The following is a 13201-nucleotide window of genomic DNA, read 5'->3' as shown; positions in this document are numbered from 1 at the left end:
CTCCCATTTTGCTCCCAACCCCAGACATAGTATGAGTGCCATCACACTCAAAGAAGCCTCTGAAAGAGCCAAGCATTACGGTTTGGGGGTATACTAATACCCATATGGATTTCCCTTGCTATCTATTTAAAGTTAACAAACGACAGCAAGTCTCCTGAGCCGTGTGCTCTAAATATTTCAAGACAACGTTATGATTATAAACGGTGGCAATGTGTTTCGTCTCAGACAGAGAGGCATCATCACTATACAAGTGGGTCATGACTAGCCGATGGGATCGTAGCCACATTTCAGACTGCACACAAGCACCTGTCAGATAATCTTTTTTTTAAATTGCCCAATTAGCACTTCTAGACATCTGCCTGTCAATAATACACCTTCTCTCCCTCCTTACCACTCAAACCTCAGTATAACAAGTTAAGGTAGACACTAATACAACACATGCCCAGCTTTATCTATCTCTTGGTGCTGTGGAATCTTGTGTAACTGATGATAGCAGCTAGTTTATTACAATATTTATCACATAAAAATGCATAGGCCACTTATTTTCTCATGTTTTATTGCCTCTAAGTGACAACCACGTATTCTCCGCTGTATATCACTGTGCTCATCATCAATCTGCTTATGTAATCCCCTAAGTTTTTTTCTGTCTTCTATAAACAACATGTACTTGCAATGTGTGTGAACTGTGTGATGTTGCCATATTCGTCAGCGTTCACAGCAAGTGCGTTAGGTGACAGCGGAGTTGGTTCACAGGTACGGTGCATCGCAAAGGATGTGTCGCCGATGCCGTGCCTGGGAAACTTGGGAATTGTTCCACAAAAAGTAAGTTGAGCATTGAATTGCCACCCTACTTACATCAGACTATGACTGTTTAATGTCTAATCTTATATTCATATGTGCATGCACCGTTCTCTGAGGCAGACAACCCACTAGTAGATGCCCTGGATACTAAGATAGGCCTCCTGGGGGTTTCAAATTAAACACTTTCAGACAGAATGCAGGACAGTATCTGCAGAAAATATGTCTGCCAATTGTTTAGCTCACAACACAACGTGTTGTGGGCTTGTAGATCGGCTATTTTTGCCACGTGACACAGGTGTACAAAAAAGTGTCATTCAGCCTTAAAAGAGCACATCACCCATTTTAAACAGTATCTTCATATAATTGGTCCTCACTACTGCTCATTATGAGACGGCACCATTTCCGTCTACTCACTCTGCCCATAGTCCTATAAATTACATTCAGGGCTATATCATATTTCAGTAGCCTAAGTATGATGAATATTTGCATTCTTTGGCCGGTTGTGTTATTTGTTCAGAACCATAAGAATTACAATGTTGCAGTGGAATCAGCTGATGTCTTACTCTTAGCCGTATGTAAGAAATTGATGTCATTTAGAGTTTTTTCTTGTAGACGTACTGCTCCATCTGGAAGTCCATGTTGGTGGGCTATGACAGTTCTGAAACCTGCCTACCAAAGACATCATAGATAGGGATTCCAAGCCAAAAGAAACTACAGCCTTTCTTCTCTGACTGGAAAGATAGCACACTGAAATAGAAGCCATTTTTCTTGTATTAATAAAAAACAAAGTTTGAAATCTTGTTTGAAATGACCAAACCTACCGATGGTGTCACTAGTACTATAGGTTTCGGAATTGTCAACATCCCTCCTCTCCTTTCTGTCTACTCAGAGAGTGAGTAGATAGAAATGGTGCCATATCCTATAATGAGCATTAGTGAGGACCACCAATTATTTTAAGATAGGTTGAAAATGGGTGAAATGGTCCTTTATTTGTTAAAACACAATTAACCGAAGTGAAAAGAAACATTATCTCATATTCTCACTCTCGAATTCCACTAAAATCTCACCATCTTGATATTACCCCCGACTGGGTCAGGGACAGAGGCTGAGGAGACGACTCAAAGAGGGGTCCAGGGACCCACAGGGGTCCTTGACAGGGTTCTAGGGGGTCCCCAGCAAAATGAAAAACATTTTACAATTTTTACATTTTATTTTGGGGCTATTGTCTTTTTTTTAATTAAAACTCTGGACACATCTTCTCTTATGGGGATCCCTGGCACAAAAATATTATATTATAATATTATATATTTGGAATAGGGGTCCAAATACATACATTTCGGAATCCTTGTTATGTTGAATCCTTGAAATGTTTAAGAACCACTACTCTACATAACACTACTTACCACATTGTAATTAAGAACCTAATACTGACTTAAGAGGAGACATGAGGGAATGGAAGGGAAAAGAAAGGCAGTGAGGGGTGTAAAGAAGAGTGGGGGAAAGTTTTAAGTCCTTTCCCTAGCTTAAACAGACACACAAACTTTCTTCATTTGGTCTTCCAACCATTGAAAAGCTTGCTGATCATCACACTGTTGAAAAGAGAGGAAAAGAGGGGGAGGGCGACAGGAGGAGAAAAGACGCTGCAAAAGCAGAGAAGGAGGAATGGACAGGAGAAGGGGTGGGGAGTTGCAGAGAGAGGCCTTACTGTCCGTTTTGGGCACAAGGCCTTGCCATCTGACACCTGCCACTGAGTGGGCATGAATCCCCTCTCTGCTTGGCAGGAAGTTAAAGCCACGCGAACAGGAACTCAAAGCAGGACTGTGTGTGCACATATGACCAGCCAAAGGAAATGGCCACCCTTAGTGTCTGTGCGGAGGCCAGGCGATGATGGCACCTGCTTTCCATCACAGAGAACCATTTAGAGGACGGCAGTAATGTGAAGTCCAGATATCGGTTCCCCACACAGATGTCACAGACACAACCGCTGCTGATTACTTTGCTCATCTTAGCACTTCAGCAAACATGACAAGAAGTTCAGATCCGCCATATTTACAACACCCGTTTGTACTGCGCGCACACATGTCTGTGTGCGCGAGTGTGCATAATCTGCATATGTGTGTGGGCTCGCACACGTGCATGATTGGCTGACTGTGTGGACACATTGCATCTCTGCAGCAAGACAAATTAAACAAACACCAATCATGAGCATTACATACTGTTTGTATTATGAAATAGAGGGATGTAATGAATTCATGCATTACCAATACAGCTCAGTCATTGTAGAAAGGCCTAAGAGGATCGGGGAGGCAGAGAAAGACGCCGTGAATAGTCAAATTTAAGAGTGAATACCAATGAGATTGGAGCTACAGAGATGTAGTATGCCTTCACAGGAAGACATTCACATACACATGCACACAGATGTTCACAAACTCCAATTATGTGCAGGTGACATTCACTGGCAGAGGAACCATGATGAGTGTAACCTAGCAAATAGAGCACTCATTCAGTCACAGCCAAACACACACGCACGCACGCGCGTGTGCGCACACACACACACACACACACACACACACACACACACACACACACACAACACACACACACACACACACACACACACACACACACACACACACACACACACACACACACACACACACACACACACACACAGTGAAATGCTATTATGTCAATGTAAAGCACTACACACACACACACACACACACACACACACACACACACACACAGGAAAATGCTGTCATGTTAATGTAAAGCACTACAGAACATAGTACAAAAAGTAATTGTGTGGATTGATGCATGCAGACGCACACACACACACACACACACACACACACACACACACACACACACACACACACAGCCCCCCCCCCCCCCCACAAACACACACACACACACACACACACACACACACACACACACACACACACACACACACACACACACACACACACACACAGACACACGTTCGAACATTGTGCTCAAACATATCCACACTTCTGAACATATTACGTCAATGCATATTTATATAAATCTGCATTGTATATTATTCTACAGTGATTATGCAGCAGAATAGGCTGTTTAAGTGATACATAAAAGTAAGACTGTTTTTACTGGAATTGCTATTCACAAACAACAACATCATCCTTTGTAACCCATACAGTATGTACGCACACACAGACTTAAGATGCATGAGCTTCAGTTCGCACAGACCAAAAATACCTTGGGTGTAAAAGAGTGTGACAGTGAACTGCTCACAACCTCCTGCTCCAGCAATACAACACATTAATACAGCCATCTGAAGTTAGAGACCTATGATGATGTCTCATTGACATTGACTACTTTTGGCCTGAGCTATTATTTTCAAATGTCTGCAAGGAAAAAATATTCATCCACTCATGGTATCCAGTTACAGAATAGCCGAGTATGAAATGCAGAGGAAAGCAATAATGCAAAAAAAAAAAAAAAAAAAGCTAAACAATTGGCAGACATATTTGCTGCAGTTACTTTCCTGCATCCTTTCTGCATCTTCACACCCTGGTAAACCAAGCGATTCAGTTACATCCAGTGCACGATGTATGGAGGAGCTTAAAATGATATCTGTCCATAAGTATCCGGACAAGTCCATAAAAAAACTATCCCAAACGAAAACAGATTCAGGAGCCTGAGGAAATCAAATACATCGGCGTCATTGCAGCCCATAGTGCTCGGTGTCCCAGAATAGATGTTGAGACACACATCACCACGTCACCTCTGTATATATACACGCGTCATTCACACCTTGGGTGCAGCCTTAACTCAGTAGACAAAAATGGTACGATATTATAATGAGCATTATTTTTCATTTGATTTGATTAGATTTTATTAAGGACCCCCATTAGCTGGTGCCATAGCAACCAGCTAGTCTTCCTGGAGTCCACACAAAAAAACAACAATTATTTCAGTTGCAAATACAAAATGATTAAATGTCAGTACTCAACACACAATACATAATGAAGCTAAAATGACATGTGAGCAAAGAAACAGAAAACAAAAAACAAAACAAAAAGACTTTACAGTGTTAAATACAATGTAAGATTGTTTTTAAGTTACTGTAAATGCAGCAGAGGTTTTGAGGCAGGTTATTCCAAAGAGTCAATGATCTATAAATAAAAGATCTCCTTAAAGCGTTGGTTTTTGGACCAGGTAATTCAAGCTGCCCATTACTGGAACCTCTAGTGTAATGATCATGCACAGTATTACTATAAACAATCTGTTTATGTATAAAAACAGTTTTACTGCTCATGACTGACTTGAATAGCACAAGTGTATTAACTCATTCACTGCCACTGAGGTAAAAAACATATTTTTTTCCAATTACCAATTCTGCCACTGACGTAAAATATAATAATATAATCAAAATAAATATAAAAGATCTCACTGTTTTCCATCACTCGCAGTGACATATTTCATTGCAACACACCCGGATAGGGAAATAACGGCAATCCAAGATTTCCGTTTACGCCTGCTCCCTGTTTAACTCTGTCATTGAAACGGCCTTTTCTCAACTTGACTTTCTTTTCGCTGTGCTCCGTCAGACGCGATGTTTACAAACTGCTACTACTGGAGAATGGAATGTCGCAGATTGAATATTTGTTCTCTGGGCCACTCACACACCTACCCTGTGTGTCTACAAACAGTTGGACACGCGATCATAAGGGATGTACATTTTCTGTGGCGAGCTGAAAAAGTAAGTGAACCGTTCAATTTTGACGAGAAATGGCGTGTTTACACAGTCCTGCATGAGAAGGGCTCTGAGCCGATCGGAATGTTTGTTGTCTGGGCGACGTACACGGATAGCCTGTGTGTTTACAAACGATTGGACTTGCGATCATAATGAATATAATTTTTTTGTGACCTGTTGAAAGTTAAAAAAAATACAAAAAATGCTGGTAGTGGGCAAACACAGCCAGAAATAAATCTGGCAGTGAATGAGTTAAAAGCGTTAAGCAACGTTAAGCCAAGGCAGGCATGCATACGGCTCACATTAGACCTTTAGTGAGCAGCCCAGTACCAACCGTGCTGCCCTGTTCTGAACAACCTGGAGTAATTGAGGACCAATTACAAGAAGATAGGTTGAAAATAGGTGAAGTTGTCCTTTTAAGGGATATTTCACTTTCAAATAAAGTAAACTAAATTAAAAACAAATGTTAAAAAAAATGAAAAAGTAATGGAAAAATCACGCAATGGAAGGATATTCAAATGTGTGAGGGGGACATTCATTTTCCATTACTTTTTTCATTTATTTTATATATATTTTTTAATGTTTTTAAATTTTTTATTTTATTTGAAAGTGAAATATCCCTTTAAGTACAGTACTTAAAGACGGGGTGCTGTGATTTTCAGTGATTTCCCCCCCCCTAAAACATAATCATCAGGTATTATGGTTATACTAGGAGGAAGATTTTTTTCAAAAAAGTGTACATAAGTTGTTAAAATTATGTTTTTATGTGGACACGCCTCCAGTTCATTAAGTATACCTCGTTCTCACCTTAGCACCTCCTCCACCACCTTAGCACCAGCCACCTGTCCTAGTCCCTCCTCCTCCTCATGCCCACACCTGTTGTGTTATGATAATGAGGGGGAGGGTATATTTTTTACTATGTTACTAAAGGGCTGTTTTTCTATTAGCACGTTTGACCCTCAAGGTTTCAGCCTCCAGGTAGAAACTCAAAATAGTCAGAGTAGACATAAAACACCATAAAAACACCACCAGGGGGCTTAATGAAGTTCTATCAACCTCATAGACACATGAAAAACAGAAAAAGTGCAAAACCATGTCACCACCTCTTTAAGTAAATGTACTTAGTTACTTTCCACCACAGGAGGGATGATGACTCACCATTGACTGTGAGGTGCACCCAGCTGCCGTTATGGAAGGTGTCGTACTGCTGCTCCAACATCAGGACCCTGCACTCATACCAGCCCTGGTCCTCAGAGCGCACCGGGTCAATCTGCAGAGAGGCCTTCCCATGCAGGGAGGCTCTGCCTGGAGACAAGACAAACAAAAACACCGGTCTGACGACACAATCCAATTGAGGACATTGTGATTATGTGGTTAATGTGCTGTACTCCAGTCGGCTACTGCATGAATTCCTTGGATATTCAGTGATTATTTATTAATTTACTTTCACTTAAATACATTTATTAAATCAAAGACATACATGAAATGCTGAAACAAATACTGCTACTACTAATAACACTATACATAAATGACTTCCTGACCTATTGAGTGGCTGTCAAACATTTTGGGGGTCATAGTTGTTTTTCTGAAACATAGTTGTTTTGTCTTTTGATTTACTGGAAATATAAATAGGGATTTTAAAAGTAGGGAGGTGTTATACAGTATGTGGCTCCAAGCAAGCTCTACAATGCTTGGTGAAATCCATGACGACTCATGCTCATGCTGTATTGCTACCTACCATGGTGCTGGTCAGTGCTGGAAGAAATACGACTCATTTTCAACTTATCTTCATATAATTGGTCCTCACTAATGCTCATTATGATATGGTACCATTTTTGTCTACTCTGTCTCGTATCAGAGGACGGCTGTGGACAGTTCAGAAACCCGCCTAACAGTGACATCATCGTTAGGCAGTTTATTATTTTTTTTACCAGATTTCAAAAAATGTATTTCATCTTTTTATTAATGCGAGAACAATGGCTTCCATTTCAGCATGCTAACTTTCCAGGAATAGAAAGCCTGCAGTTTCTATTAGAGTAGCTTGGATTCCCTGTTGATGATGTCACTGGTAGGCGGGTTTCTGAACTGTCCACAGCCCTCCTCTGAGATACAGAAATAGTAGACAAAATGGTACCAATGAGCATTAGTGAGGACCAATTATATGAAGATAGGTTCAAAATGGGTGAAGTCGTCCTTTAAGTATACAAGTACAGTAGCTATACCACAATGTTGAAATATTCTGTTACAAGTCAAAGTCAAAAGTACAAAAGTATAGTGGCATCAGAATGTACTTAAAAGTAAAAAAGATTGAAGTACTTATTATGCACAATGTCCTATTTCAAAAATTGTTTTTATCTGCAAGCTCACAACACATCGCGATGCGACGCGTTGTCAGCTTGTAGATCAGCTATTTTCGAATAACCAAAATATAAGATAAGGCTTAAGTGGTTAATGTATGTTAACTCAAGTTTTCAAATAATTGTAGTGGAGTACAAAGTGCATTTGCCTCTGAGAAGTAGTGCAGTACAAGTGTATTGAAAAATGGAAATACTCAAGAAAAGTAAAAGTGTCTCAAAATTGTGCTTGAGTATATCTCTGCTGTCCGGCAGGAACCAGCTAACTCCAAAATGTTCATTTTTCAGGAAATGAAAAAAACAAAACAAAAATGGAGTTAGGAGGTTTTGTTCATCATTGATAAGAACAGCTGAATGGACCTCCAAGCTCACAATGAGGTTTGAGGTCGAAAGGGGGTGGAGCCTGGAGTCAGCAAAACCAGCTAACTCCACCCCCCTTTGCTGGAGTTAGCAGAAAGTTTGAGGATCCAATGGAGTTAGCTGGTTTTGTCAGAAGCACTATTTAATACTTTTCATTGGTTCAATATTTTTTTTACCAACACACAGACGTAAAGGGTGTTCAATAGCACTGATTTATGGGGAAAAAATGCAAAAGCGGAAAAATTGAGTTAGCGATATGTACTTTCCACAGCTGGTGTTGGTAATGAATCAATGTGTTAAGTGCAAACCACATAATGCTGTTCTTGTAATCATTTCCACTGCCTCTCCAAATACCCATTGATGCGTAGTTAAAGTATAACAGCTGTGACATCCCAGCCAGCTGATACATGGCTACTCAGAAAACCACTATGAGTACCCAGGCAACTTGTACTTTGCATTCCATCAGTAAGAAATGTTTGCCATATAATCCCAAACGTATCCTGTGTGAAAATACTGAATAGGTTGAATTTAAAAAAACAAAAACAAATGATTGATAACAAACTCATCAAGTTAATGGCGAATTGCATTTGGCCAAAGTGAAACATTTAAGATATTACCCATTTAATGCTTCTTCAAAAGCTCTCTTCAATGTATACAAATCCCTTCCTGGACAGAAAAAGTTACACAACATACAAGTGGCGTTTTTTTTTCTTCCATAAGGGCGATGGGACAAGGCTCCACCAACTGGGATACATTACACTACTACACTACTATAATAAAAGCTGTGACTGACCGTTCCAAAGTTTAAGACAGTCACACCACCGCACTGCCAAAGACGACTTTTACAACTTTTAGTTTTCAGTGGTTTTCGTTCAGATGGCGCTGTTCTCTAACACACAAGTGACCACTTTCATCGTCAAGTCACACAGATCCAGGAGATCACGTGATCGAAAGATCTCCACCACCATTGACATCCTGCTTAGCGTATTTAAGGAAATGGCTGTATCTTTTTTTCTTTTTTTCTCCCTGCATTTTTGACGAGACAAGTTATATTCAACAGCCTGTAACAAGCGACCGGGGGGTCGCAATGACTTTTTGTTTTTCTCACGGAAGCACAGTGAAATCCTCCGTGTTTAGCAACCGTCAGGCCGGGTATCGATCATCCTGGATATAAATATTCTGTGACTAGTTGAAAAGGTAAGGAAAACCAAAAATCGCTGGCAGTGGGCGATTCATTTATGTATTTAATCTGGCAGTGAAAGATTTAAGAGCATTTAGTTTTTCTAATTTCAGCCCCTTCAATGCATTCTCAAAGGGGTCCGGGAGGGCTTGCACTAACATGAATTTGTCATACGGTACATAACTCGGTTTAGCAGCGGTGTGGCCCCTCCTATTCCCACAACATGCATGGCTAAAAAGTAAAGTGTCATTAAGAGAAATAGTAATAATAATAGTCGTTAGTGCGTGCGCAGTGGTAAAGTAGCTGCCGACCACCACAGAGGTCGTGGGTTCACTTCAAATCCACCATGGTGCATCCGGCTTTGTCGAGCGTCTACACTAACACAATTGGCTCATGTTTGGGGCAGGGAAGCCGGGCAGGTAAGGTGATAATTGGCACTGCACGTAATCCTACGGGCTGGGCCGGCACCTGTCAGCGGGGAGTGTTGGGCAGGAGGAGTAGCACGACGACTCTATGTCAAGCCAAGAAAACAAGCCACATTCAACTGCCCACAACTATGGAATGGATTATCCCGACGCCACGCTTTTTTTCTCCCCCGATTCTCCGAGAACCCTGTACGTGTAATGAGGCGATCGCCGGGTGGATCGCTGAGAGAAATTATATTCCACAATTTTTCAAAGGTTAAGTAAAAACGCTCGGAATCGCTGGCAGTGGCTTGTTTTTTGTCTGAAAAACTCTGGCAGTTTAAGAGTTAAGGCAGTGGTATTCAAAGTGGGATCCAGGGGCTAAATGAGGAGTAGTTTAATGTCACTATAATTCAATTCAATTGAAATTATAATAATGAACAATTATGGCATTTAGACAATTAATTTAATTCAAGCCAAAACATCCCTCTAGGACAGAATAATTTCATATAGGGTTCCAAAGCCTAATGAAAGTCAATTTGGGGGTCCATAACATAAAAAAGTTTTAAATTGCCCCCCAGAGAGATTTGGCAAGGGCTGCGTAATCCTGCATCATACACTGCTGATGTCTTTATTTTTTTCCTTTGAGGCTCAGGATAAATTGGACTTCTGAAAGACAGAATTCACAAAGCAAGAGGAAAGCTGAGGAAGTCAGGCACGGTGAGATCCTCAATGGCTAAGCTGTCTGTCTCAAAGTTTCCAACCCGCTGCTCTCACTCACATGGCTGGCCCTGACAGCCCCACAGACGGAAGCGTTTGCTTCTGCTCTGCTTGACAAGTGTTCTGAGCTTTTTTTTTCAACTTTGAAGTGTAGATGTCCTGTAAGTACTATTGCCTGTTTCTTCTGTCTGAGTGTCAGGCAAATATATTGATGTTGAAGGTGGGCTGAATTGCTCTCCCAGCACTGTATATAGATGCAATAGATAGATACCCTCACCCTGGGATTGCTGCCATACTTGGGGAAGAAAACCAACGTTTTTTTGTTAGCAGAAAATCAATAAAGCAAAGGGGATGAGAGACGAGTGGGGACTGCAGTCTTGCAGTAAAAAGGTAGCCTGTCTTTAAAAAAGTCGTGTCTATTTTTGCCTGGGAGTTGAAGTGCTGAGCGGGGTAGGCGGGTAGGCGGGGGCGTGAAGGGTAGGGATCGACCTCAGCTCCTATTTGTCAAGGAGCGAGAGAGGTGCAGCTGTAAACAGAGTTAACTGTGCTGTGTCCACATCCGGACTGCCCCCCTGGGAAAACATGACGGTCCCTATAGTCAAAACAGAAGAGTTAACACATTCTTCAGATCACAGACTTCACTGGATTGGAGTATTTTAACTGTCAAAGGGAAAGTCAACATTCTGGTACACTTGAGGAGGATAAAATACTGTTAGAGTTGAAAGAAGACAAAGCAATGTTCAAATTAAACATGAAACCATTCATCATCTGTATGCTCTCATTTAGATCATATCAATAAACACAGTAAAACAAGAGCAAGGGATACATTTTCAATTTTAAAATGTCAGTGTACATTTTTCATCAATAGTCAGGCACTTACGTATTACATGAGATTAATGCTTCAGTCAAAATTCAACTACTTAATTATTAGCATTTATTAGGGAGTGCTAAACCTAACAAGCTGGAGTAGGGGGGGGTCTCCTCTGCTGGTTTGTAGCATACCTATTATTGTGTGTGTGTTAGAGACTCTGGGCTCTATTTTTGGCCAAAGATCCTATACCCACTATTTGGGGATTTAGCATTCCGCAAGGGGCATTCCCATGCAGAGGTTGCTATCTTCGGACACCAGCCTTATCCCTAAACACCTGTGCTACCCGTTACAATATGCATACTGTAAGAGTGGTTTGGGCATTACAATAATAAGACCAATCACCGTGCAAGATGCCATTGCCTTTAAGAGAAGACTGCGTAAGCCATTATCCCCAATGCAATCTTATGCTCTCTCCCTCTCTGCCCATGGAAGAGAGACGTTGCCTTGGAATAAAATGATATTTGATACACAGAATTATCACTCACACATTGCTGGTTATAGAGAACTTTAAATTACAGCAATCTGCTTGTGTTCTGGATTAATTAAACAGAATGTTAAAGCTTAACTGGCAACTGCTGATAAAAACACAATTTATTGACACAAGGATTTAACAGTCACACTTTTGAGGATTACAGTAAAATTGTAATGACAATCACATTCACAATCACTTAATTCAGAAGTGAACTCTGTGGCCGCACTGAGGCACTTATAATGTTGTACACTGACTGTACCCGACGTTTGCTTTATACGTTCTAGCCTTTAACTGCCTTTGAATAAAACCATTTAGGGACAGTGCCAGCTGCCTTGTGCGTAATTCACGGGTAGCGGGTAAGGCTAACGGGTATGGCTTCGCCCTAAGATATGGCCCTAACTTGTGAGTCTAATGTAAGTGTAAGAGATTCAAGCACACCAACAATCTCTACATGCATACATCTACATTCGTTTGGAAACTACTTACTTAAAGGTAGGGTAAGTGATTTGCAATTATTCAAATAATTGCAAAATGGGTCTATGTTCTGATAGTGCTCGTTACTATAGAGTGTCCTGTAAGGAGTCTCCCATGTCTCTCCAGCTCTTTATTAAACAGAAAATGCATTTTCAGTGCTCTCTCCTGATTGGCTTAAAATGTGTCACCTACCAGAAAATGTACTATATTCTGTTTACTAAAGAGCTGGAAAGACCTCTGTGACCTAACAAACGCTCTGTAGCAATGATTACTATCACAATATAGTACTTTAACCTTTTTAACAAAAAAACAAAAAAATAACACCTACCTTTAACACTAAAACTTCTAAAGCCACATTTCAATTACTTATTACTTCTTTACTTGGGTAAGTGCAAAAATAGATGCTTTACAATTTCCATATAGCTCCAGAATGCCATGAATTTGATACTAGAAGGGCAAATAAATAGATCATTTTTGTTCTTGGAAGTCTAGATTAGATCCTATTTAGACAATTTATGGCGCAGGTCTAAAACGCAGGGTACAAATGCGTTGGGGGTGTGTCCGCCTCCAATTTTGCTAGTTAAACGGTTATCTGTATTTAATCTCTGAATTAGTCATGGGTGTGTTTTGAGCATAACATAAAGTAGACCTATCAGAGTATCTTCTCACATTCCGTTTAAGAGCCAGGTGCGCTTGAATCTTGGTGCATCGTTATTTAAATTATGGATTTGGCAAGTTGGAGGAGGCGCAAACAATTTTCTGCTGAAGAAATGGATCTGCTTGTGCACAAAGTGAAAGCATACAGTATGAGCATTTATGGGGGC

At 40.6% G+C, this 13201-nt stretch overlaps 1 protein-coding gene across 8 annotated transcripts in view; it reads right to left on the bottom strand.

Moving 5' to 3' along the window:
• Nucleotides 1-13201, bottom strand: part of igsf9ba (immunoglobulin superfamily, member 9Ba) — a 78848-nt gene that overhangs the window by 39892 nt on the left and 25755 nt on the right. For all 8 annotated transcript variants that reach the window (XR_014601236.1, XR_014601237.1, XR_014601238.1 and 5 more), the window contains exon 3: nucleotides 6701-6847. Coding sequence is in view for 5 of the 8 variants with exons in the window: in XM_084063677.1 (XP_083919803.1) it covers nucleotides 6701-6847 (147 nt within the window). In the remaining 3 variants the exon portion in view is untranslated. The remainder of the gene's footprint in view (nucleotides 1-6700; nucleotides 6848-13201) is intronic.

The sequence above is a fragment of the Gymnoscopelus microlampas genome, assembly GCF_963454915.1.
Source record: "Gymnoscopelus microlampas genome assembly, chromosome: 8".
NCBI lineage: Eukaryota > Metazoa > Chordata > Actinopteri > Myctophiformes > Myctophidae > Gymnoscopelus > Gymnoscopelus microlampas.
This window is presented reverse-complemented; position numbering and strand designations above follow the sequence as displayed.